The sequence below is a fragment of the Pleurodeles waltl genome, chromosome 3_1, assembly GCF_031143425.1.
Source record: "Pleurodeles waltl isolate 20211129_DDA chromosome 3_1, aPleWal1.hap1.20221129, whole genome shotgun sequence".
NCBI classification, from domain to species: Eukaryota; Metazoa; Chordata; class Amphibia; order Caudata; family Salamandridae; genus Pleurodeles; species Pleurodeles waltl.
Genome location: NC_090440.1, coordinates 1790364760 through 1790392670, shown reverse-complemented (window position 1 = coordinate 1790392670; position 27911 = coordinate 1790364760). Strand labels below are relative to the sequence as shown.

Genomic DNA, 27911 nt, shown 5'->3' with positions numbered 1-27911 from the left:
GGTTCTTAAAAAGTGGCTGTGTGCCCTGACAACATGACAGCTCTACTGAGTTATTTGCTGCTTTCAATTTGACCAGACAACAACAGATATTGGCTAAGAAAGAAGCAAGTTACATCATGCTTAACATTGAAAGATTGGAAGACTTGCCTTTTACTGTAATGGAAATTCCATCATCAGTATAGCTAACACAGTTTAGCAAGTATTAGCAACATTTTGAAGTTGACAGGTTTGAGCAGTTAGGGGACAGTTACAGCCATGAGGTGTGGGTGTTGCCTTTCACTTACAAAATGTCTAAACAGCAAAACAGAAGTATTTCTTAGCGGAAGCGAATTTGTGAGACTACTGTCAGTCATTCTATGATTTGCAAGCAGGTGTCCTTGCACAGCACTTGTAATGCTGCCATAGCAAATTTGGCATGCTATCTGAAGGGTATTCCTGTTTCTTTGATTCACCCAGCATTTCAGATACTTTCAAATGGAAGAAAAGGGATGCTTCTTCAAGTGTGCATCAAAGGTCTATCTTGCTGTGCAGCCTGTGCCTTCTTTGGACACAGATCTGTTAATGTTCTTGTTGAGGGCTCATTCAGGGACATGTCCACTGAGACTGCGGTTGATATGTGAGGCATCCTATGAGAAATAAATTGTGGATTTCCTGGCTCCTTTACCATCTCCTGCATTCAGGAAATGTGGCACCTTCAGCCGGTCGTATGTTTGAGGCTTCTGCACATGTATGCTCTGTGGATCCTTCAGCTAACATGCTGGTCAACTTGTCACCTGCTGTCGTGGAATCATTTTTGGCTTCCATCACCATTGAAAACATCAGAGATTTCCTGCAGGACCATGATTACTGTTGAATTTGTTTAATTGGCATTTCTGTTTCAATTACTAAATTGAGCTGCTTAATTTTGGCCTGCATATTGGCCTTTTTTGCTTCTCATCTTAGACATTTTAATCTCTTATTTATATTTTACCATGGCTTTAGTGTTTTAAGTTTTAAGAGAATTTTAGTTCTAGAACTGAACCCTAGTCCTAAGAAAGGGGATTGTGTTGTGGGTTCATTTTACACTCTGATTGGGCACACATATTTTAGCTTAGCTTAGGCCTGCTGCCTGTGCCCTTTCACCTACATTTGTGCTCTGATTTCATTTATTCAGTTTTATTCATTTTAGTTAGCCTGCTTTCAGCAGGGATGGTTTCATTTTCTAATCAGCTTTAACTCTGTGATTCTGCGAATCCATTATTATTATTATTCTGTGCATGACACTTAACCATGTACCTCTGTTCAAGCCAAGGCTGACAAGAACAGTGCACTATAATCCAACTAGCAATTGTCGCCACAAGAGTATGTGACCAGTCAGACAGTTAGGCACATGCCAATGTCAAGCCTTTTTACGGAACAGAAATATGTTCCTTATAAAAAGATTGTACAGGCCAAGGGACAAGAGGGAGGTCATTCCAGCCAGGATTCTGTCCACGCTGCATGCCATTTCATTGCTGTCCCGTATTTACAGCCCACCCAGGCGATGGCGGGCAGACCCCTATCCTTCAGGTTATGGCCGTGGGTGCTCCTCTCATGGACTAAGTACGGACAGGTTGGGCCATAACTGCTATGCTCCTGCTTAGGGGTTAGAGGCTAGGTAGAATTTGTCAATGTATGCCATTCCAGTATGTTGGGACTGTTTGTTTTTATTCTCGATGGTCACCACTATTCTAATCACATTATGTCTCATTTCTCCAATAGTTGCAGCTCATATATTTTATCGCAGATTGCAGTCTTTTCAATAAATATATTGAAAACCATCCTGCATCTCTTTATTTGGCCTATGTGTGTGTATGAGACCTTTTGCTAACAAGGGAAAGGGGACTCGTTGACCACGACTTCCCCTGAGAAGCCACACAGTGTCATGTTGCAGGCTGCCACAAATCACCTTTTCTTTCAGATTTGGGTGCGGTGCTGCTAACTATCTGTAAGGGTTGGACTGACAGCTGCCAAGACCGAGTGGGATTAACTCAGTCACCCACTAATGGTGGTGCTGCCACCCCAAACCCAGCAGTCTTATTCTGATAATAGGGGCCCTGAGACAGTCTCAAAGACAAACAATTCTACTTAAAAGACTCCTCCACTCTAGAGATTGAAAGCTTCAGACACTGCAACACTTCACCTAAAGCAGGATGTTCAGCACCTACCTGAAGCTCAATCCCTGAAAAAACATAATTCCTGCTATTCATAAAGAACAACATGTAACATCTAGTCCAAACCTGGCTCAATGACATGATGCTAAACAGATACAAATCCCAGTATTTACCCAAAGACAAGTACTCTTATTCATCATGGACACTTTTCTTAGCCTCACTGACCACATTGCAGAGAAAATCAATAGAGCCTGGTACCAACTGAAAGGAAATGATTTCTCTGAACCAGCTACTTCAGAACTGCCATTCAACCCTTCATACTCTTGTATTTGGATAGTGACAGAAGAATTGTTACCAGAAACGTCCAGACTCCCCATTTAAGGGCATCCTTCAAGATGCAGTAGGCTTCATTAAGGGCTGTATGAAATATGACCACATAATCTCCAAGCAGGGGAGAACTCCAATGACTCCACTTGGTTGCCTGATCTATCACCAATACTACCGGTCTCATTTACATCGCCATCACGACCATCACCCCACCTATCAGACGGACAGGTGCATCATCACCAAAGACTTTTGGTACTCCTGCAACCAGGATAGCATCAGAATGGAGAGGAATAAGTTCAAAAAAGAAGGAACAAGGCACCATTTCAGGAAAGAGCAGAAGATAGACCGTTTTAAACAATACTACATAACAACAAAGTAACAGTCCACTTGTGTTCTTAGAACCTAGTTACCTCTAATCAGTCATCAATGTTATATTTGCCTTTGACCCTGTATGGTGGTTCTCTGCCTTTCAACTAGGTTCATGAAACAAATAGCACATACATACATAAGAAAGAAGCTGGATGAAAACCTTATATTCCATTTCTTCTATGGCACCATTTATCTTTGTATAGCATTTGTACAATCTCCTCTACAAATTGTTGTCTCTGCACCTCTTTCATTGGGTTCACTGCAAAGGACAGCGTCACATATGTTGTTACAAGGTCCACAACCCACTAATTGATGGTATCCCTAACCGATTTTAAGAAAAAATACTTTAACCTGACCCCACTTGTGTAACATATTGTATATGTGTCACCAAATTTCCTTTCCATGGGACAAAGCCTAAAATGACATCTAATGATTTACTTGACTTCTGTCGCAGAAGTCAGAAGCTGCTCCAAAAAAACATTAAGGGCCTGATTCTAACTTTGGAGGACGGTGTTAAACCGTCCCAAAAGTGGCGGATATACCACCTACCGTATTACGAGTCCATTATATCCTATGGAACTCGTAATACGGTAGGTGGTATATCCGCCACTTTTGGGACGGTTTAACACCGTCCTCCAAAGTTAGAATCAGGCCCTAAGTCTGCCACAATTAGGCCTCTGTGATGTGTTAAGTACGGAGGTATACTGGTAAGTGGTACAGAAGATAAACCCAAACAGCTAGCAGTATGATTAAACCCACATAAGGTATGGTACAGTTACTCTTGTTTCCAAACAAGATCTCTCCTTCCAGAGGCAGATGCAAAATCCTGATATAGCCATCCAAACAAAAGAGACACCGAGCCAAGAATGACATTTTGTGTTCACAGAAGAACAATTGTTCTGGCAACAGTCCTGCACAAGAGGCCATACCAAAATAAGTTGTAAGGAACAATCCATTTAATCTACTTCACTACTAACTGCCCAATGAATTTGAAACCAGGGCAATATTACAAGCAGTATACTCGGATCCAAAAACTTCACATCTAAAAGCAAAGACAATTAGGAAGTAAGTAGAAAACTTATGACAGCTAAAAAAACTCTTGGGTGTCCAGTACTGAGGGATTAGTCAGATAAAGAAATCAGCGACCACTGGTCTACATATTCTCAATACAGTCTTCAAAATAGCAGACACAGGTTGTGACAACTTCAAAAGATGACTGTTTGGGACTGGGTTAGGAAAGTTTTATTTCAGATGAACAAAAATACCAGGAACCTGTCCCTGACCCTGGTCCTAACTCTAGGGAGAACTCGCATATAACATACATGACCAAAAAAGAGAGTAGAACCGATAGCCTGAAGGTTCTACTAGACTGAGTGCTCATTACACACATTGGATGCTTTTTTCATATATCTGTAGTACAATATTCGGATGCCTTAGCAATTGGAAGGAAACAGGTTATGTCTGTTTCTTTAAATGGGAAGTGTGGCACCTCTTTACATCATTGTATTCGAAGGTTCTGAGTTCTGTTCCCATATATAGTTGTTTATAATTGATTGGGGTAGCTGAACACTGGGGGAGGTGCAAGCACAGGAGCTGAATCTCTGGATCTCTAGAAATAAACTCAGGCTTAAGCCTCAGACATCTCTGAACTTGTCATTTATTACTCTACAAGGCGTTTCTCATTCAAAAGTCCTTTATCTAAACTATCAATTGCATTAGAATGACCACCTAATTAGGTGTAGTAAGCAGATTCGATCCCACAGTGGAGTATGGACGGCCCAAAAGAGCTATGTAATAACTGGTTGGGAACATCTCATTACCCACACTAAATGAATGAATGAGCAATACTTGTAAAACATGACAGTGACCGCAACAAGGTATCCCACTGCTACAGGAGCATGGAAATGCCAGGAACAATCAGGAACAGGCAGACTTGAATCAGAAAACCCAATTTTTCAACACAATTTTGGCATTTTACTGGGGCATACCCCATTTTTATGATTTTTTGAGCTTCCAGTCTCCTTCCAGTCAGTGACAGAAATGGGTGTGAAACCAATGCTGGATCCCAGAAACCTAAACATTTCTGAAAAGTAGACAAAATTCTGAATTCAGCAATGGGTAATTTGCGTAGATCCTACAAGGGTTTCCTGCAGAAAATAACAACTGAAATAAAAAAATATTGAAATTGAGGTGAAAAAAACAGCCATTTTTCTCTATGTTTTACTCTGTAACTTTTTCCTGCAATGTCAGATTTTTGAAAGCAATATACTGTTATGTCCGCTGGACTCTTCTGGTTGCGGGGATATATAGGCCTTGTAGGTTCATCAAGAACCCTAGGTACCCAGAGCCAATAAATGAGCTGCAACTTGCAATGGGTTTTCATTCTATACCGGGTATACAGCAATTAATTTGCTGAAATATAAAGAGTCAAAAATAGGTATCAAGAAAACCTTTGTATTTCCAAAATGGGCACAAGATAAGGTGTTGAGGAGCAGTGGTTATCTGCACATCACTGAATTCTGGGGGGCCCATACTAGCATGTGAATTACAGGGCATTTGTCAAATAGACGTCTTTTTTTTTTTTTTTTAAATGTGTTTTTATTGTTATATCACACAGCAAAATTACATAAATAAAACATAACAGGGGAAATAATATTTTGCAAGAGGGAGTATTCATCGAGTCGCGCAAGGCGGTTAACTTTACCATGCCCGAGCTATTGTGCTCTATGCCTACGCCTGTACTGCTGCCGTGAGATCCAAACCACTGCAAGCCGGGGCAGGGGGGGCGCGGCTCGGGCAGATCATCTTACTGCCGCACCCAATTGCACTAACAGACAGCTAATGGGGGAAGGGGATAGTGAAAAGATACAGAGGGAGGGTGTGGGGTGCGGGGTCCCCCTGTAAGGTTGGACTATCTTATTGCAATTGCTATGAGTCCCTGTCTCCGTTTAGGGGGAATGCTGTTATTTGGGGGTATATGGTACAGTTGTCACGTGACTTTTAGTGCTTTGAAAGAGCATTCAGGGCGGGCGCTCGTCGTCTTTGCTTTCAATTATTGCAATGAAAGAGTTCCAGGTGTCAAGGCCTTTGACCGGAATGCCTTTTACTGTTAAGAGCTGCAGCGTCCCGGCCTCGGCTTTGGCCCACCGCAGCAGTTCAGTACGCCATTGTTCGATGCCCGGTGCAACTGGGGCCTTCCAGTGCATGGCTATGAGGCGCCTGTACAGCACCAACGCTAGCGCTATGCATCTGAGTGTTTGTTTCCGATTTTTAAGGCTTGGGCCTATACCCAGCAAGCATAACTCTGGGGTAGGGGACACTGTGACAGCTGTCCAGTCGGCCAGCAATTCTATTATGTCGCACCATATTTTCCGGATTGAAAGACATTCCCATGTCATATGATAAAAGGTGGCTTCGGGAGTGGCGCATCTAGGGCATGCTTGCTTCGATTGGGGGAACATGCGGGTTATTCGATAAGGTGATAGGTATGTTTGATGTAAATAATTGAACTGGGTGTATCGAAAGCGCGGGTTGCGTGATACCTCTTTTATAATTTTCAACGCCTGGTTCCAAGCTGGTTGCGACAAGGGGTCAGCTAGTACTGCATCCCAACTGTTCTTTGCTTGTTCTTGTTTATTGTCCAGGCAGGAAGTTAAGATTTTATATGCTCTTGATACATTTATTGGGTCTTCTATGCTTCCTAGCAGCTCGTGCAATCTGGGGGAAATATTTGGTTCAGAGTTTCCACTATTCCAGTGGGACCATAGTATCTGTTGCACTGCTCCGAATGCTATAAAGCCTCCACGACCCAGGTTATACTTATCGATTAGGGCATTAAAGGAAAGGAGGCGGCCTTCATTATAGATGTCACCGATGGTACTTATTCCGCGTTCCAGCCCCCCCCTCAGGCCAACCCCAGATGTTATATTGACAAGTTTCGGAATGGCTAGGAGTGGCAATCTGGGGGAATACTGCGGTGTTTTATTGCCAGTAAGCACGTGGTGGCCCCATATCCAATGCGCAATATTCAGTAAGATATTGCGTGGGTGTTTGGGAGATTCACGATTCATCAAGTATTGTATTAAACCCATATTTCCTAATGATGCAAGAATCACTTGTGATTCAGCGCTATCATGGGGGAGCCTAGCCAAGTGGATATCCATTGTAGTTGGGAAGCTGCGTAGTTCTGTTCAAATCTTGGTGCTCCCATTTCGCCCGATGTTAATGGTTGGTATATTTTTTATAGTGCCACACGTCGCCTTCCGTTGCCCCATATGAGATCTATTAATAAGGTATTAAGTGGCTTAAAGAAGGAGGCAGGGAGAACCAGTGGGAGGGCCAGGAAGAAATACAGCAGTCGGGGTAAAATTATCATCTTCGCTATGGCTACTCTGCCCATCGGTGATAGTGGGAGAGAGCACCAAAAGGGCAGGGAGCCTCTAGCGGATCCGATCGCCCGTCCTAAATTGCCGTCTCTGAGGTCTTGTGCGTCGTGGTAAATGTTTACACCCAGGTATTTGAAGGTGGTGTAGCACCATTTCAGATCTCCTGGATTAGAGGGCAATCTATGTGTTTCGGGGACAGGGCACAAGGGGAAAATGCACGATTTTGACCAGTTTACCTTCAGTCCAGCCAGCATGCGTAGTAATCTCAGCAAGTCGGGCAGGGATTCTGTATAATCCCGGAGAAAAATGAGTGCGTCATCTGCGTATAGAGACACTATGCGATATATGTGGTCATCACGGACGCCCCATAAGGGGGCTGCCGCCCGTAGTCGAGCTGCTAAGGGTTCAACCGCGAGGGCAAATAGTAGTGGGGATAAAGGACAGCCCTGTCTGGTGCCTCTCTCGATTCTAAACGATTGAGAAATCATGTCACCTGTTTTGACTCTCGCTGTTGGGTTAGTGTAGAGTACTCTTACCCACCTAACGAATATCCGTCCGAACCCCATGCGGTGTAGTGTTTCCATCAGGAAGGGCCAGCCTAGCGTGTCAAATGCTTTTTCTATATCCAGAGAGACTGCTACCTGAGCATAGTCATCCATTTGTGAATTTGCCATTAGGCGCAGTAAATTTCGAATGTTACTGAATGTGCTCCTGCCAGGTATGAAGCCAGACTGGTCGTGGTGTATCAGGTTTTTCATGCATGGGAGTAAGCGGTGGCTAAGAGTTTACCGAGTAGTTTGCAGTCTGTGTTCAGTAGCGATAGTGGTCTGTATGAGCGTACATCTAAAGGGTCTCTCCCCGGTTTAGGAAGCACTGCTATCAGTGCTTCACGACATGTGTCGGGTAGATGGCCCCGTTCTAGCGCCTCAGTTAACATCTCTAGATATGGGGTTAGTGTTTGAGTCGGAAATGTGTTGTAGTATTCAATGGGTAGTCCATCGCTGCCGGGTGCTTTTCCATGTGTTAGTTGTTTTAGGGCCTGTTGTATCTCGGTGATGTCAATTGGTCTTTCCAGGTCCGCTAACTGTGCAGCAGTAAGGCAATTCAGTTCAATGCCGCTGAAAAACTCATTCAGTGGTGTTACTGGTGGGGTGGGGGGAGCTTTATATAGTGTGCTATAATACTCCTTAAAAGCTGTGTTGATATCGGCCTGGGTGTTCACAATTAGACCTGTATCTAGTCGGATGGCTCCTATAGGGGAGTTCCGGCGGTCGTTGTGTATGAGCCATGACAATAATTTACCCGATCTGTCGCCTTCAGCATGTGTACGAGTCAGGTAGTGGCGATAATCGAACAGACCTAATCGTTTGTCAGTGTCGTACCATTGCGAGCGCTTCTCAGGTAGTTCTGTTTGTGTAATCTCGCCCCTGGCGAAGTCACTCTCAAGAGAGTGTACTTCCTCTTCCAGTTTGCCGAGCTCACGTACCAGTGTTTGTCGTGCACCGACTGTTGCTGAAATGCATGCTCCTCTTATGACTGCTTTGTGTGCATCCCATTCTGTTGCTCTGGAGTTCGTTGTCCCCCTATTTTGAGTGAAGTAAGAGGAGATGTGTGTAGCTAGTTCTGTCCGAAATGGGGGATCTTGTAGTATTTGGGTCTGGAGGCGCCAGGTTGGTATACATGCGCGCAGTCTGCCCCATCTAATATGGGCGACAAGAGGGGAATGGTCGGAGATTACTCTAGCGGTATACTTGACACCTGTGAACCTGTGGGTAATGTCTTGTGAGGTGAGGATAAGATCTATGCGGGTGTGGAGGAGATGCACCAGGGAGTAGTAGGAGTATTCGCTGTCATAAGGGTGTATATGTCTCCAAATGTCTGTGAGACGGCGATCTGACATCCATTGGCGTAGCATCTGCGAATTTATGGTTACTAGAGAGGCAACAATGGGGGGGTGTGATCTATCCTTGTCTGTTTGTGAAACGCAATTCATGTCACCGCCCCAAATACATGTAGAGGGAAGGTCATTCAATAGGTGTGAGATCGTTTTTTGTAGGAATTCACTCTGTCCGAAGTTCGGGACATACAGTCCGTTTAGTGTCACTAGTTCCCCGTCCAAGCGGCCTATTAAATGTATGTACCTTCCCTCCACATCAGTGACACTGTGTTGTATAATATATGGGACCCCCGGGGCTATCCATATCAGGACCCCTCTTGCGAATGATGAATTTCCCGATCCATAAATTTGTCCGCCCCACTTCCTTTCCAGCCAGGGGACATCGCCGGGGGTGATGTGTGTTTCTTGGAGAATGGCTATGTGGATATGATGACGTTTTAGGTGTGCGTGTATCCTATTGCGTTTTCTTAAGCCCGCCATTCCCTTAATGTTCCAAGTCATTATATTATATATTGGTTCCTTGTTCATCATGTTGGATTAGGGTGTAGTGCGTCTGCTTTTGTGGACGGGGGACCCAGTTCGAAGCGCGTCTGCTAATTGCCGCTAGTCTAGTATGCGCATCCTCCCCACAAATCCCCCCGCCATTCGCCCCATCCCCAAAGCCCCCCCGGTCTATTAGAAAACATTATAAAGAGAGAATAAAGAATGTGAAGAGGGAAAAAATAACAAGCAAAAGGATATTTCAGGTAAAGCCCGGAGGTGAACGTAGTGGCACAACCGGTGCCTAAACTGCAGTCTGTAAGAACAAGCTCCATTCGGGGGTGGTTGGGGTGTCGGGTGGCGTGGGTTTATGATGGCCGGGCGTCGAAAGGCCCGACTACAGGATAGTTCTGTCCCTGCATGTTTCAGGTTGTGGTCTTGTCTGCTTTAATTACTGCTTAAGTCTCAGCCGAAGTGGCAGGCGGTCAGGCTCCGTCCGGAAGAAATTGCCGAGCTCCCCGCTTGGCCCCAGGGGAGGCGGGGGGGCCGCACGAACCCCGACCAGGGTCGCGTTAACGGTACTGTTCGGATTCGCAGTTGGGGTCTAGAGTTCATCCGCAGAGCGCGGGGTGAGGTCAGGAACAGCCAAAAGGGGGGAGAAGGATGTACTGGATTCCCCTCCTGGGGATCCGCTGTTGGTGGCGTCTGTCTCGCTTCGGGTGTCGGTTTGTGATCGGGTGAAGGTGCAGGTCTCCTTTAGTATTTGTGCTTGGTCGGCTTCCATTTGCGACTTTGTTGGACGCGATGTTGCCTTGTTTTGTTTTTTCCTACTGGTGCTGGGGGTTATCCACTCCTCAGTTATTGTTTTTTCCGTAGGAGGGCTGATCAGGCCTTTGGCGTGAATCCATGTCCATGCATCCTCTGGGGTAGGGAACATAAGCGTTTTCTCGTCTATGATGATACGCAGGCGGGCTGGAAACATAAGAGAGTAGGTAATGTTATTTAGTCGCAGGAGTTGTTTAATTTTTATGAAGTTTGCTCTTCTGCGTTGTACTTCCATTGTGTAATCCGGGTAGGCAGACACGTTACTGTTTTCCAGGCTGATTTGATTAGAGGTTCTAAAGTGTTGAAGGACAGAGTCTCTGTCTCTATGGTAAAGGAACCGAGCTATCATGAGTCGAGGTGAAGCTCCGGGCCGCGGGGGCCTGCCCGGGGTTCTGTGTGCTCTCTCTATCATTGGCAATTTCGTGGTATCTTGAATTATCATTATTTCTTTCAGCCAGGTTTCCAAGAAGTCTTCGGTATTTGGTAGTTCCAATCGTTCAGGGATGCCAAAGAATCTAATGTTGTTGCGTCTTGAGCGTCCCTCAGCCTCTTCAACCCTGCGCTGCAGCTGCGCCAGCTCAGTTTCCATTTGTTTGATTTTGTTTTTAATGTCTGCCATCTCCGGTTGAACAGTTTTTAGCGACAGTTCAGTGTTGTGCACTCTGTCTGTCAGCTTGCGGTGGTCTGCACGGAGTAGGGAGACCTCCAGCACTGCGGCATCGATTTTCCCTTCCAGCGAGGTTTTGGTTTCCATAATTGCCTGCATGATTTTGTCGAACTGCAAAGAGTGCGTGCGTAGTGTTTCGTTCAGTTGGAGTAAAGTTTCAGATTGCATGTCCGGGTGGCCTGCGGAAGGGGGGAGTTCTCGCTCCGAGGAGGTCCCAGTTTTGGAGTGCTTAGGTTTGACCATGGTGCTCCTTGTGTGACCAGGGAGGGCGAGGCTGCGAGGAGCCAGCTGCGTACCCTGGTAGGGGGGCCTTACACTTTTAGAGTGGGTGATTTTAGTGCGAACGGTAGTGCAAACGTGATGCGTTCTTTTGGAACTGTTCCGGTGTAGTTGTTTGCTGCTTGAAGCCTTTTTGTAATTATGTTGTCGACCCAATCCTCTGTGTCGAGTTAAGCGTTGGCCGCCTTTGGCCCGGGGCAGGTGCGGTAGATTCTGCTTTTACCTCCTTGTGGCTTCGCATGGAGCCTTCGGTTTATTATTGTCTTGCATTCTGCACAACGCACCAACCTCTTACATTAATTCGTTTCAATTTGCTCCCCATTGTGCGGGTCCGTAGCACGTGGCTGGTTAATTTCTTGAGGGCTTAGCTCGTTGTTGGTCCGTTTCTCAGTGTGGGGGGAGGGGCGGTCACTCGATGTGTTCTGGCACCCATGGAGGGCCCCAGCCCCCGCTGGCAGCGGGGGGGCCGAGTAGAAGTGTCAGGGCCCCAGTCCACCTCAAGTACCTACACTCTGTCTGTGTCCCCAGGCCAGGGGCAAAACGATGTGTTGAGATCAGCGCCCGATCCTGGTGTCGGCGCGCTCGTTGGTCGAGCCCAAGAGGGATGGGGCCGAGCACACACACCGCAGCGGCTCTGGGTGGAGTGAGTGCCCCTGCGAGGCCTCCGGGGTGGCAAATACCAGCAGGAGGGCCGCGCTCCTCCTCCGTGCGTCCCGCTGGTTGAGGGCCGCTCCGCCAGGTCGCGGCCAAGCCAGGTATTGCTTTGGACCCGTTGGTCCGTTGCTGGGCAGACTGCGGCCAGTTCTGGTTGCTTGAGGGTCACCCCCGGTACAAGGGGGGGAGCCTCATCGATATTGTGCCCGGCAAGGACCAGGATAATCAGCAAGAAGGTGGGCCGCGAGCGGAGCTCTTTGCTCAAGCGTCCGCTCCGGCCGCCATCTTGGCCACGCCCCTTCAAATAGACGTCTTTATTACACATTGTCTTATATTTGGAAGGAAAAAATTTAGAGAAAGACAAGGGGCAATAACACTTGTTTTGCTATTCTATGTTCCCCCAAGTCTCCCGATAAAAATGGTACCTCACTTGTGTGGGTAGGCCTAGTGCCCACAACAGGAAATGCCCCAAAACACAACGTGGACACATCACATTTTTCTACAGAAAACAGAGGTGTTTTTTGCGAAGTGCCTACCTGTGGATTTTGTCCTCTAGCTCAGCTGGCACCTAGGGAAACCTACCAAACCTGTGCATTTTTTTAAAACTAGAGACCTAGGGGAATCCAGGACTGGGCGACTTGTGGGGCTCTCACCAGGTTCTGTTACCCAGAATCCTTTACAAACCTCACAATTTGGCTAAAAAAACACTTTTTCCTCACATTTCGGTGACAGAGTTCTGGAATCTGAGAGGAGCCACAAATTTCCTTCCACCCAGCGTTCCCCAAAGTCTCCCGATAAAAATGGTACCTCACTTGTGTGAGTAGGCATAGCGCCCGCAACAGGAAATGCTCCAAAACACAACGTGGACACATCACATTTTTCTACAGAAAACAGAGGTGTTTTTCGCTAAGTGCCTACCTGTGGATTTTGGCCCCTAGCTCAGCTGGCACCTAGGGAAACCTACCAAACCTGTGCATTTTTTAAAACTAGAGACCTAGGGGAATCCAAGATAGGGTGACTTGTGAGGCTCTCACCAGGTTCTGTTACTTAGAATCCTTTGCAAACCTCAACATTTGGGTAAAAAAACACTTTTTCCTCACATTTCGGTGACAGAAAGTTCTGGAATCTGAGAGGATCCACAAATTTCCTTCCACCCAGTGTTCCCCCAAGTCTTCCGATAAGAATGGTACCTCACTTGTGTGGGTAGGCCTAGTGCCCGTAAAAGGAAATTCTCCAAAACACTATCTGGACACATCAAAATGACCAAATACAAAACTACCTGTTTTTGCGGGGGGCACCTGCGTTTATGGTCCTGGGCTCATCAGCCTTACAGGGAAACCTACCAAACCCAGACATTTCTGAAAACTAGACACCCGAGGGAGTCCAGGGAGGTGTGACTTGCGTGGATAACCCAGTATTTTCTTACCCAGAATCCTCAGCAAACCTCAAATTTAGCTAAACAATCACATTTTCCCACATTTCTGTGTGGGATCACCGCACTGGGACAAATTTCCTACCACCCAATGTTCCCCTCAGTCTCCCGGTAAAAATGATACCTCACTTGTGTAGGTGGGCCAAGTGCCTGTGACAGGGAAGAGCCAGAAACATGTCAAAATTGAGGGTGAACCAAAGCGGGTCCAAAAGGGCAGTTTGGAAAAAAAAAAATGTAGGCTGACAAGTGGGGCAGAATGTCTATCAGTCTAGATGAGACAATGCTGGGTGGTAGGAATTTTGTGGATTCCTGCAGATTCCAGTAGGTTCCATCACAAAAATGTGGGAAAAATGTGTGATTTTCAGCAAAGTTAGAGGTTTTCAGGGCATTGTGGGTAAGAAAATGGTGCGGGGTGCATGTGAAGCACACCACCCTGGACTCACCCAGATGTTTAGTTTTCAGATGTGTCTAGGTCTTGTGGATTTTTTTACATGGCAGCGTCCCAAAGTCCAAAAAGTACAGCCCTCACCATTCCAAGTGGGACGATTTTGAGAGTTAGCCAAGCTCTCATGGCCCAAATGTAAAACCAAAACCCCAAATAATCAAATGCCCACTTGCTTGCCGTGGGATAAGATGTTTTAGTGTGTGGGGGAGAGTTGACAGACTGTTACCCCCTTCAGTTGGGGTGGGGGCATAATCAGGCACATACTGGTTGGTAGCCACCACCCCACTATTTTTTATTTTTTTTAAATTCCCTGGCATTTAGTAGACTTCCTGCCCCCTGGGTGTGGATCGGGGGTAATTGCCCCATCTGCCCGCTGGTGGGCAGAACAACTTTGGCCCCATTTATTTGCAGAGGGGGTATGGCCATACCCCCACCCTGTTATTTTGAAAAAAAATCTTCCCTGGTCTCTGGTGGACTTTCTGCCCCCCAGATATGGCCAACAGTAATGTGCCCCATGGGAAGCGACCCTTGCCCAAGGGGCTGTCCCCCCCTAAACAAAACATACACACCAATCCCTGGTGCCTAAGTGGTTTCTGCCCCCCGGGGGAAGATCGGCCTAATAGAAATAGGCCAATCTGCCCCCAAGGGGAGCAGAAATGACCTAAATTAAATTTGCACCCCAAGTGGAGCGACCCTTGCCTAAGGGGTCTCTCCCCTTGCATGAAATTGGCGCAAAAAAAAATCCCTGGTGCCTAGTGGATTCTGCCCCCCTTGGAGGCAGATCGGCCTAATAAAAATAGGCAGCTCTGCCCCCAAGGGGGGCAGAAATGGCCTAAAATAAATTTGCCCCCCAGGGGAACGACCCTTGCCTAAGAAGTCGCTCCCCTTGTGTGAAATGTTTGGAAAAAAATTAAAATGCCTGGTATCTAGTGGTTTCTGCCCCCCCAGGGGGCAGATTGGCCTAATAAAAATAGGCCAATCTGCCGCCACGGGGGGCAGAAATAGCCCAAAGATAATTTTGCCCCCAGTGGAGCGACCCTTGCCTAAGGGGTCGCTCCCCACAAATAAAAATAAATAAAAAAATAAATAAAAAAAACTGGTGCCTAGAGGTTTCTGCCCCCCCTGGGGGCAGATCAGCCTTATAACAATAGGCCGATCTAAAACAAACAAAACAAACAGACAAAAAACAACAAATTGTCCCCCTGGAGAGCAGCCCTTGCCCAAGGGGCCGCTCTCCTTATGAAATAAATAACAACAAAAAAATCGGATCAGAAATGCTCAGAGAAGCCTGAAAAGAGAGGAAAGGCCTTTCCTCTCCTTTCAGGCTTCTCTGCCCACTCCATATGATGGAAGACCTCTGATGAGGTCAGCGCCTGAAAGCACGCTGACGTCATCAGACACCACGGGGGAGTTACGGGGGGGCGGGGTGGAAGGGGAAGCGATTCCCCTTCCATCCCTGCCCAGGGGAGGGGGGTGCCTGGCCATCGGGCCCATAGCAGGACGAGGTGGTCTCGTCCAAGGCACAGAAGTGGTTAAATCAAATGTTACCTGTAGACTGAAGCACCTATTATGCCATCCACAGGGTTGGCCTACATTGTGCAGCCTGACTACAGCAGCCTCAAATTCTGCTGTCAACTCTATTGTGATAACCTTTTTTGATAAGCATGGAACTCTGCTTTTAAATATTAATTTTAGACCTCAGTGCTCCATGTTGCCCACAATTTATGGTGCCTGATATTTAAAAGTGGAATACATACATAATTAAAGTTGGATTGTTCCTCCAGTGACTAGCTTCTAACAACTATTTTCACTGTCAGGACTGTAGCTGGATCCTGAAAAATATCAAAGTACATTTTATAAATGTTAATTTCTAACTGTGAGAAATTGGGCTACTGGTTGAGGAGGGTGTGAGCAACAGCCACTCTCTCCGTCAGTGTAAGGTACTATAGTCTCTAAATTAACCTGTGTTTAACCCTCTGACAGCTTGGCAGAAAAGCAGTCAGGCTTAACTTAGGGTCAATGTGTAAAGTATTTATGCAGCACACAAACAATAATAAAGTGAAAACACAACACAAGAAACATTCCAAGTCAATTTAGAAAAAAAGAGTCAATTTTAATGAAGTACATGGCATCAAAATGACAAAATTCCATTCAGTAGATCTGGAGATATGCAATTTTAAATATTTAAGGTAAGTCGAGCGCCTAAAAGAGTAAAGTGCCACTCGCGGTTATCTCACAAGATCTAGTGAATGTCACAAGTTCAGACTGACAGCGATAGAGCACAGGCTGGATACAGGGATCAGGTTAGTCCAGCAAATAAAGTTACCTGCTCATGTCCAGGACAAAGAGTTCTGTTTGCAGGGGAGAAGGCTGTGAGGAGCAGCGAGAGATCGTGGATGGTCATCACTGTAGCCTAAAGAGCATGACAGGCACCGTGGACAGTTGTCTGTATAGTGTAAACATCCTGTCAGGCTTTGCGGACAGTCGCTGCTGGAGATTCACATTGGCGGTCACTGCGGGTTATCAATGCTATAGCGTGAAAGGCAGATAATGCATTACCTGCGTTCTCTGGCTGTCGCACAAAGAGTCGGGTTCACTAGTTCTTCGCCCGTTCACTGGAGCTTTGCGATGGCGAGCAGTGCAAGCAACAAGATCTTGGCACGAACAGGCCTGTATGAGGTCGCGAAGAGCCCTCAACTTCAGGATTTCTCCATTTCTTGAGGGAGAAGTTCAACTGATGACACACCAACGTTCCAGGATCTGGGAGCACCTCTTGGGAATCAGGGACTTACTTCAGCAGAGGCCAACAGGGAGCAGGCAGGCCCAGCTGCAGATCCAGGTAGCAGGTCAGCTGGGAAGATGCAGGAGGGCTTCTGGAGCTTCAACAGATCCTTGGAGGCACTTCAGCTTGGGATAAAGGGTGCAAGTTCAGTCTTCATTCTCAGCAAGCAGGACAGGCCTACAGTAGTGTGTCGTCCTTCTGTAATATCCACAGGTCCAAGAGAGTACTGAAAAAAAAGTGCCACTCACAGTTATCTCACAAGATCTGGGCCTGAGGTTCCTTTTTTATACCTGGTGCCTTCCTTTGAAGTAGGATATGTTTCTAAAAGTTCCCCTTTCAAAAGTGCTTGGAATTTCCTGGCTTCCTGCCTCCCTGCCAAGGCTCCAGCTTGGCTCCAGCCACAGAGGATTAGTGTAAAGTTTTTTGTGGGAACGCAGGTCACACCATATTGACTTGCAGCTGGGGCTGTGCCCAGCTCTGCTCTCCATTCTACCTTAGATGTACCATACACAGATACCTAATTCCAATATTGTATGGCTGACAGGGAGGAATATACAAAGGCTAACTGCCATTCACAGTTAGTCATGTGACACAGAAACAGGCACTAAAGGAAGATGTCAACTCTCTAAAAGTGGCACTTTCAAAATTGTGACTTAAAATCTGACTTTATTATTAAAGAGGATTTTTGATTACAATTTCTCAGACACAAAATCTTATTTTCCAACCTGCTCCCAATCAAACGTTGGCACTTATTACATGTAATAGGGGAATCAAATGTTATCCTATGAGAGGAGTAGGCCTTATAGTAGTGAAAAATTAATTTGGGGGGGTTTCACCACCAGGACATGTAAAACCTAAAGGTACATGTCTAACATTTTATTTGGAGCCACCCTGCCCTTTGGGCTGCCTAGAGTATACCTTAGGGGTGTCTGATATGTAATTCAAAGGATATTTAAGGCTTGACAAGGGGGTTATTTTGCCAGCTGTGATGGCTGGCCTGAGACATGTCTTAATGAGCTACTTAACTGGGTGGCACAACAAGTATTCCACTATGTCCACTAACAGCATTTAACTTACCAGGCCTGGGTAAATGGTATACCACTTTACTAGGGTCTTAAAAGTACATTAAGTATGCCAATCAAGTGCAGGCCAATGTTACAATGTTTAAGGGAGCGAACACAAGCACATTAGCACGAGTTAGCAGTGATAAAGTGCACAGACTCATAAGGTCAACAAAAACATATTCTGCAAAAGTAGAAGCATTGAAGGCAAAACTTTAGGAGAGGACCACGCTGAGGCTGATAGGTCTAACAGCAACGTTTGATGGGAAATGGTTAGAAATAGTCATTCAAAATCTATTTTTTATAGTGATAAAAAAGTAATTCATTGATAAAGTTGGTTTTCAACAAATATTTAGGAAAAGTAACATTTTTAAAGTTAACTTTTTCCTGCCTAATGCTCTTACTGGGCCGAGATCAACCTTGTTTAGACAATGCAGAGTGAGGCAGCGAGCGAGAAAGAGAGCATGTCAAGGACCAAGTTCTCCATATTAGACGGAGACAACGCTGCTTTGAGTGATGCCTTATTTTATAATCATATTTATTGAGAATTATCTTAGACTGCTAGTGTGAATAAAGGAGAAAATATGCAGTGTACATCTGAGTGCAAGGGTGGAGCGGAAGGGGATTTTCAACAAATTGATTGAGGAGGTAAAGTCCTAAAATTGTTCTAATCAGAAAGCAATATATTAATTAAGATTATATGTTGATTTGATGGCTCTCAATACCAATATTTTTGGGGACTGTTTTCTCCTGTCAAATATCAAAGATTTGATCACCACAATAGAGCTTGCCTCTGTTTTTTCCACTTTGTACTTGAGGTCAGCCAACCACGAGATTTCAGAGTTGTGTACTTGTCTGAAAGGAATACTATATTGCAGATTGCTTACCTGGACTTTTGTGCGAGTCCAGTGGGAAGGAGTCTGAGTTTTACAGGAATAATACGAAGATCATATCTACCAACAACAAACTGATGGGTGGAGAATTTAGCGTGGCCTTCAAGACAGACAGGAATTATATAGAAATGTATGTAGAAAGGTATGGCATACTCCAAAGTGGCATACAGATCTTCAGACTGCCAATAAGTTTGAGGTGAATGGAAACCTACTATTTAAAGATGGGAAATGTGTATCCCTGCAGGGCATATAAAGAACCATCCTGACTACAGTTCATGAGGATCATGCCGGTATGTCTTCTATGAAGAGGCTGCTAAAAAATGATGGCCTGGTGTTGATACAGTGGCTGTTAAGTGGGGAAGGGATCTGTGATATAGTGACAAGGCCTTAAGAATTAGATCATCTCTCCTCTCTCTTATTATGTGCCCTCAATCATGGAAAAGAATAGCATTTGGTATTTATGGGCCATATAACAAATTAACCAACGAAGCTAGATTTATGCCTATTATATTGGACTCAGATTCCAAGCGGCCTAAGGTCACATTTGTTAATCAGGCAGTGTCTGAGGTAGTCATATACGTTTTCAAAGGGCTGTTTGTCAAAAAGGTGTGCCCTGAAAATTTGGTGACAGATACTGGTGTCCAGCTTGTATCTATTAAAATGAGGGTTTTCCTGAAAGGATGTGGTATTAAACATACTACAACTGTGCAGTATGATTCCCGTTAGTGTTACTGAAGCCCCTGTTGCTGCCCATGTTAAGTGGTATGGAATTAGCCAGTCTTTTAGGCTTCAACATTTTTTCAATGCTGTTTTCACAGTTTCCCTAATGTTATTATTTTCTTTTTTGTTTTATTCATATTGTTTCTCGGGAACAGATGTGGTAAATGCAATTTGTAAAAATTTTTTAATGCATTTCTATGTAAGCTCACTGTTGTAAGATTTTCCTTTATGTGCTTGGTAGGACCTCCAGCCTGCTTGTAGCTCGGAGGTATAAATGTTCTACCTTTGTTTTGTATTCGCAATGCGCTATAAATTCTAATTGTTTCAACAGGATCATTGCTGTGCTGCATATACTTCAATAAATATTTCTGTTGTTATCTTTCTGGGTTACAAAACCAATACATCAGAGTGTCTCCAGAATTTATCAGGCGAGCTAGTATGATAGAGAAGTATATGTGGGTGAAGTTGAGAGCATAAATATGTGACTCTGGTTACAGACACCTCATCCATGAAAAGCTCAGACATTTTCATAGCACATTATGGAGCCAAGACCAAGGCCACGCTCTGCCTCATTTCCGTGATCACTTTAGGCTACCTGAAGGATAGCCACATACACACAAGGCGAGTTCCAAACCGTGAGCTAGCACACACTGACAGAAAGGGCATGCAATGTAATACCTCACTTACTGAAGCCATTCCTTCTTTCTCCCTTTTTCTGTCAAAGCTTGGAGAACGTGCAAACCCAGTGGTTAACTCCAATGTTAGACCATTCAGCAAGCAAACCATTGTGCCAACTCTGCACTACCTCCTAGAACACCATTCTCAACCTGTCACATTTAGGATAGCAATTTCAACACGCTTTGTAATCATAACACGTGCACAGCAAACATTAAAGACAACACTCAGTTCACCTTCACTGTAGCTTGATGTGACTTCTTTCATCTGAGGGCTGTGACATTAATGAGTTTCATGTTACTCTAATAGAATATAATTTCTTCCACTGCACCTATATCTCTTTCGCAGGATGTTTGGTACTGGGCTACACTTTATCTCTGCCTGTTTCATTCCAGCCAGAATATGCAAGATATTTGCTACCGGGCTGGCCTCGATCTCATTTGCGGGACATCAGGCACTACCACATGATATGGGAATGCTTAACACTAAGTTGACACTGGATTGAAGTGCTCACCCACATTATTAGGATTATGCTTAACTAACTGCCCCAGAGGTCTGCCTACTGCAACTATTATGATTTTCGAGTAAGGAGAAATGAGAGCAAATCTGCAGCTCCAACACTAATTCTAGCTAAACATACAATACCTGTGAGGTGGAATTACCCATATGTACCGCCACTGGTGAGGTGGAGGTTCAATTTAATCAGATGGGCTTCAACTGAAAACACCATTCTAAATACCAGCAATGTCTGAATTCATGGAGAAGTCTCATGAAAACCCTCTGGAAGCCACATACTAGTCCAGTGTAGTGGGTACATGCTTAAGGTTGCCTAGGGAATAATACAGTGCACACATAACCAACCCATAAAGTAATATACAAATATTCCCACACAAGAACACGATGAACACAATGAAACACTATGCCATCATGTCAGAAAATGTGGCTCTAAGTGGTATCTATGATCTGCTTCCACATTGTATTCACTAAAATATCTTGAACAAAGTCAGTTTTATCAGTTTTATACTAATGCTAATGTTGACAATGACAATTTCCAAGTTAACTCAGGCAAAGCTTCATAGGCATTGAATACAACACCAATGAGAAGTAACACCTTTAATACAAATCAGTTCAAATATTGAAGAATTGTTCTGCGCTCATAAAAGTTGCCCCAGTGAAGGCATCCATACCACAAGTATGAATTTAATTTAATAGGCCATTGAATATGAAACCACCAAGACATGACCATCACCATAGATAGGTTTACCTTCATTTTTTTCTGCAGTTTTTGCTTACCTTTATTGCTTTTTGGATATTGATGCAAGAGTCTCTGATTGTCAACAAAAGCTTGTTAAATCGACCCATCTCCTGGACAAGTACAGTGTTCATACTCTGAGTGTACGTGGTTGGATATTTCCTCATGGCAGCTTCAATGTCAAAGTTTGGGGGAAGTTTGCTTAGGATATCAGCCGCAACATCATATACAATGTCATCTGATGATTTTCCCTCACCGCCTGAAGTTCGAGACTATGAGTAACCAAAACTTAAAATTAGTTCTCAACTGATATATAGTTAAGACAGACTGATGACGTACAAATAATTCAGCACAGTATGAAAAATAGGTTTGGGTTGATAAAACATTCATTTGATGGCCACATAAAGTGATCACTAGATTTAAGTGTTATGATAAGTAATGTCAAAGGAACTTAAAAGTGTATAACTATGTTCTATCTGTTTGAGGATTTATATCCAAATTGAGTAAAAAATAATTGCAACACTCCTTTTAATATATAAGGTGGAGTAAAGGTGGGTTTAGCACCTACCAGTTTTGTTACTGGCAGAAAAACCCTACATTAGGTTAGCTGATCAACTAATTAAAGGGCACCTTAAGTTATAAATGCACCAACTTCAGGAACTGTTGCTATTCTAGCTGCATCGTCTGCTTCACTGCTTTAAGTGAAAACAAAAAGATGATTATTGAAATACTTGAATTAAATTCAGCCACTGTTACTCAGGTTGCATTCCTTTACATCATTTTTGTCCAATATTGACTTGCACATGACTGGTCTCCATCTAAAGTGAAATAATGGGCAAAAAATGATGGGCTCAATTGCATCCTGGAGTAATCACCACTGACTGAGGTTAATTTAAATATTCCTTTCCTCATTTTGATTCTTGTCCCTTCTTTTGATGGCATTAAATTATTCTTTCACCTTAGAAAAGGTGCAGGCAAGTGCATGATTCACTGAACAACACAATGCACACAAAACATGCCTGTTGCTTAGTGGGCATGTGCCTACCTACCGAATATCCCAAGTCTGCACTGAAACAGTGCCAGAAAAGTAAGAATTTAAGACCTACAATGGTTATTTGGACTAAAAAAGGTAGGGAAAAAACTATGACTGTGCAATATGTACTTGAAGTATGCACTTTCAAGCACAAAATACTATTACTCCAACATTACTGCAAAGGATTTCATCCCTGGAGTTTGACAGGGCTACTAGGTGTATTCTTATTTTCAGTGAAGGGGACACTCATTCTGTGCTTTGCAGTCTTCTTTGAGAGGCAACCTAAAATCTCAAGCAACCCAAGGACAGACACTTTATTCCGCAGCAGCAAGATGTGTACTCATGCATGCTAGAACTCACTACGTGTCTTGTTCCTATACGGTGTAGTTAACATGCATGTGAAAAATGTATTCTATCAAAATGCTTTTTTCTCATAGGCAATACTTTTCAGATGATTTACGGAAAGGTGAACACATATCTACCAGTTTCACTTGTTCCATTGTGAATATAAAAGCTAACTTATCTAATATCTACCAGTTTCACTTGTTCCATTGTGAATGTAACAGCTAACTAATCTAATATTTGTTCAGACTCATTGGTCGTTTGACGAAAATGATTAATTGTTTATATGGTTATGGATTTTTGATGCATTTTGGCCAAACAGGCATTGCACTTACAACCACTTCAACATCATACACCATCAATAATGTATTCCTGTGTAATTACATTAGTTTCTTTCTGCACAGTTTTTTTTTCTAACAAAGGGTCTGATTTACAGTTTGGTGGACATAAACTTGATAGAAACATGACAGACTACCAATTTCTGCTGATACCTCGAGCTGTCCATTCTATTTTGAGTTGGGTAGATTGTCAGTTTTCTGATGGCGGTGCCGCCAGACTCTTACTCCATCAGTCTGATGGATTAGGGGCAGTTAGAGTAAGGACATCAGACCACCTGTCAATCTTAGAGCAGAGGGTCTGATGCCTTTTTCTTTCTGTCGGCGAATGCCAGGGAAACCCTGGTGGTTACGGACAGGAAAAAAACATACATACCCCCACTACCTTGAACCACACTCCTGCGGTGTGGGGGTCATTAGTTTTTGTTTTTCAGAAAAAAACTCCAGCATGAGGAGTTTGGTTCTCACTTTGGAGAATATGCTTGCAACAGACAGCGTCAGTCCACCAAACTTGTTGTGCCTTTAAAGTGAAGGTTTAGAAATCACCAGAGGGCTGGTGATTATCACTAAGTTTGGCAGGAGGCGGTTTGCTAGAGTAGCAGATGTCATGTCCTCAGCCTTTCTGACTGATCGGTGGGGCACCAGCTAAACTCTAAATTGGTCCACAGTTACTATCATAGACATGCCATCGTAGAACTAAGCCTTAAGGCATCTTGGGTGTTGGGAGAATACAGCTTTACCACAGTAACTGGGAGTCTTTGACTCCAAACCCTATGCTTTAACATCAATCATACATTATGAATTCCATACCTCATGAGCTTGGAAAACCCAGAACTAGGGACTCCAGTGTGGTATCATGCCCAATAGTATGAACACTGTACTTCATAAACAATGTCCTGACATTGTGTTGTAACTTTGGTGTATCCCATCATGTTCACTGTATATGTTTCCATGCCTTGTGATGCTGAAGGTGGACACATGTTTCAGTCCAACACATGGACATTATGTGGAAACTGTAGGGCAAGATACATCAGACTACACACCACATCACTTTAAACTTTTCCCACAGTGTTTAATAGCAAAGACTCTAGGGATGAAGAACCAAATACTACATTTGATTTTTTGCTACAGTGGGAACTGTTGAAAATCTTTTGTTGCTGCAGTAATGTGGTTTGGTTTCCTAGGAGTAAGGCATACTTCAGTTTGATTTTAGAACCTGTGGAGCTTCTGAATCTCTTTTTTACTTCTAATATGTATACCATGTTAAATACTTCTGCTGAGAGTTAGGCAAGTTCTGTCCATTGCTTTTCCATAAGGAGTATTAGAACCTTTACCATCATCAGTCTAAAGTTTGTTCTTTTTATGATGGCTGCGATCTGTTGTGTATAAAAGAGATCCTGACCAAATCAGTCCTCAGGCTTCATAGTGGATGAATTTACAGTAAACTGGCGGAACAGGCATCTGTAGAAATCCCTTTTTCTTAAGCTACTTTTCAGAGCTCTCTAAAGAACTAACGGCAACACAAGTGCATTTTGCTAGGCCTGATGTACAAATTCAGTTCTGGTTCTCTAACTCTCCAACATATTCTTGATTTCTTCTTGAAGGCCCGTCTCAGAAATAGATCAGGTTTTCCCTCACATCTCTGATCATGACAGTATGACAGTTTGGTTCCTAAGAAACAACCTTATGCATAGATGAGTCTTTTTTAGCACAAAATGTCAATTTAACAACAGGAGAATGGCAGAACAAATTTGGCTCAATACAAAATGGGTACTCTCCGCACAGGGTTGTTGAATGGTGTCATGTCATTCTTTTGATATTTATCCAATACAATTTCCAGGTGGATCATAAAAAATATTTTTGCAGCTGTCATGGCCTTCAAAACATTATGTTCCAAGCCAAGGGCAGGTCTCGCCCGGAAGGACTGAACCTCTAGAGATCTTCAGTCTTGATTAATGGTAACACTTCTTTTACTTAGAAGTAAAAAGAAATGCTAGTCATCCTTAGTGTAATATTACAGACAGCATAGCAGTCCCAGCTAGACTACATCCATGAACAATCAACCTTGAGAGAGAGCTGTTGAGATCTGGTATACCTTTGCCGTTTTCACAGGTCAGCAATAATGTTGGGATGTTTACAGGGGAAAATCTGGGAAGAATCCTTGAAACACTAGCTCAAGGTGGGAAGCTGAGGATATGCCAAAATGGAGAATTCCAGAACGAGAGCCTTTGAGACGAAATTAGCACATCTGTTGTCTTAGTAGTATCTGTGCTTCATAACTCCTAGTGTATTGTGTAGCTGTGCTCTTTCATGTGTCCCAGCTGTGTTTTCTGCACTCAAGGCCAGCCTGGAAATATTTGTTTGTTTGTGCTCTTGTTACTCCTGCAGTTTTGGGATCCTTGTGGGCATATGTCTGATTTCTGACACTGTTCGATTTCCTGACACACTATGGTGTTTTAGAAATGCTCTGGAAATTTTAGAAAGGGAGGTTTTTTGATGTGCAGATTTTATTCCTGCGTGTATCCTTCTATTTGCTCTCACGTTTTTCTAACTGTTTGAGAAGTCCTGATCTTAAGTCAAGCTAGTTTGGTGGGACAGAGAGAGTGCTTGGTTTTGGTGCTTCTATTAACGTATTGGAAGGTCTGGGTGACCCTGTGAGCACAAACCAAATGTAGGAGCAGGCTTGATGAGTATCGTACGCTCTACTCAGACTATTAACTGATAGTTTGATTACATTTGTTATAGGTTCTCTACTAAGGGAAATTATAGTCCATGAAGGGACCTCAATGTGTTTTGGTCTCAACTTGTGCACAAGCAATTGAAATCTATGTTTTCTTGTGATCTAAACATAGTGTTGCAGACAACTGCCTTCTTGGAACCCAGTACTTCAACCAAGTGAATCTAAGCTCTCTGTTCGCCAAGCTTTGTACTGTTTGTATTGTTATAAGGAGGTGCTCAAAATGCACATTGCTCCTCTGAGTATATTCTTTATAATTTAGATATCAGACAGTTTTTGAATTTGGATACCTCCTGTATTCTAAATATCTATTCTCCATTTATACTGAGATGTGCGTGGCCTAATCAGAATCAGAAGCTATTAATGTAAGATGTGTCTTTTAATAGTCACGTTAGTACTACATTTCTCTTCTGTCCTTCAAGACAGGTTGCATGCAAACACTAATAGAAGTAAGGAGGCATTAGCATCATTTAATCAACACACAGCTGTTAGACATTTATAAGGTAACTTTGTAACACTGCTTTGTGTGTACTCTGTGGGCACTGACCTTTGGCTAAATCTCTGGATCAAGGATGGTAAAATGTGTTTGAATGAGACCTGGCTGTTCCATGTTGTCTTTATTTCTCCTTCATTACCTTAGCTCTGGAATTTGTTCTCATGTGTTAGAAATAGCTATATAAGTCAGCTAAACTCACCCATCTGGCAAATGAGACTAAGATACCTATAACCCTCTACTGCTCTGCTCTAATCATTGGCCTTGTTCATTCAGATGACTTCCATAAGAATGAAACGGAGGTGAATGTTCAGCATGCTAGCATGGTGATACATCGTCTCACACATATAAGGGTTCAACTATACAGTAGCCAGTGAGCAAACCTTCATACCTCAAGAGGCAGTTGCGAGTCTTGCTACAAGGTAATATCAGGTTGCTATCAATAAAAACTGTGAATACCATAGCTTAAATAAAGGTAACTTTATCTACTTTCTATAGATATTAACAAAATGCATTATTAGTGTTATGTTTTATTTTGTACTGAACAAGTATTTAGATGCTGACTTGTTTCCCAAGAGGAATAGAGTATTAAAGTAGTTGAAAAACACATTTATTTATATATAACTATTACAGATTTCCTATGAAGGGTATCACATCTATTGACATGTACTAATTGTCTGTGCCATTTTACTAAGATAATACTACTTTGCCATAAGCTGCCCGATGCGCACAACTGTTGAAGTAAGGACAATCCCCGTTTTGTGAAGATATGTGTATAGACCTTACTTTTGAAGAACAAGTTACTTACCTTTGGTAATGCATGGTAGAGACTCTATCTAGCTGCAGATTCCTTACCTCTGAATTTGCCAGGCTTCAGACTGGATCTAGAAACCTTTGCTTGAGCAGTACCCCTGTGCGCGACATCGAGTGGCTCCATGCGGTTCTGCGTGGTGTCATCTGCATGGCTAGATATGATGTCACGGTCATCTATTGTAGGCTCCACCCTGGGTCACGGACATCAGTTACTTTTTTCACGACTTTCCACACTTGGAGCGCAGAGCCATGAAATGAACTGACAAATGTGTATCCAAACTAGGCCCCTGAAAGGGATCACCTTAACCCTAGAAAATGATTCTGCAGAGCGGGGAGACATGGGTGGTTGTAAGGAATCTGCAGCTAGATAGAGTCTCTACCAGATAATGTGTTACTGAAGGTAAGTACCTTGTGCATCTGACAGAGAATTCTAGCTGCAGATTCCTTACCTTTGAATAGATACCCAAGCCATACCATCCTGACGGTGGGCTGCAGCCAAATTTTCCTACTTTAGGAAGTCCTGCAGGACCAATTGGGGGAAACGCCCATCTCTGTGGACCTGACTGTCTAGTCAGTAATGTTTTGCAAATGTGTGCAGTGATGCCCACGTTGCTGCCTGACAAAGGTCAGGACTTGAACACCCATGCCAACGTCGTGGTCACAGATTTACCCCTGGTGGAATGGGCCCTCAAGCCCTAGGGAGTCTGCTTTTTGGCCACTGCATAGCAGATTTTTATACAGAGAATGACCCAGCGCAAAATGGTTCATTCCTGTCCTGTACGACCATTCTTTGCTCCTACATATCCCACAAAAAGTTGGTCGTCCACCCGGGAACTCTTTTGTGCAGTCAAGGGAGAACAACAATGCTCTTTTTGGGTTGGAG

The 27911-nt window shown here is 43.8% G+C and overlaps 1 protein-coding gene across 2 annotated transcripts in view; it reads right to left on the bottom strand.

Annotated features, from left to right (window-relative positions):
- Positions 1-27911, bottom strand: part of DNAH7 (dynein axonemal heavy chain 7) — a 1158398-nt gene that overhangs the window by 149367 nt on the left and 981120 nt on the right. For both annotated transcript variants that reach the window (XM_069225862.1, XM_069225863.1), the window contains one exon: positions 21317-21547. In XM_069225862.1, the coding sequence (XP_069081963.1) occupies positions 21317-21547 (231 nt within the window). The remainder of the gene's footprint in view (positions 1-21316; positions 21548-27911) is intronic.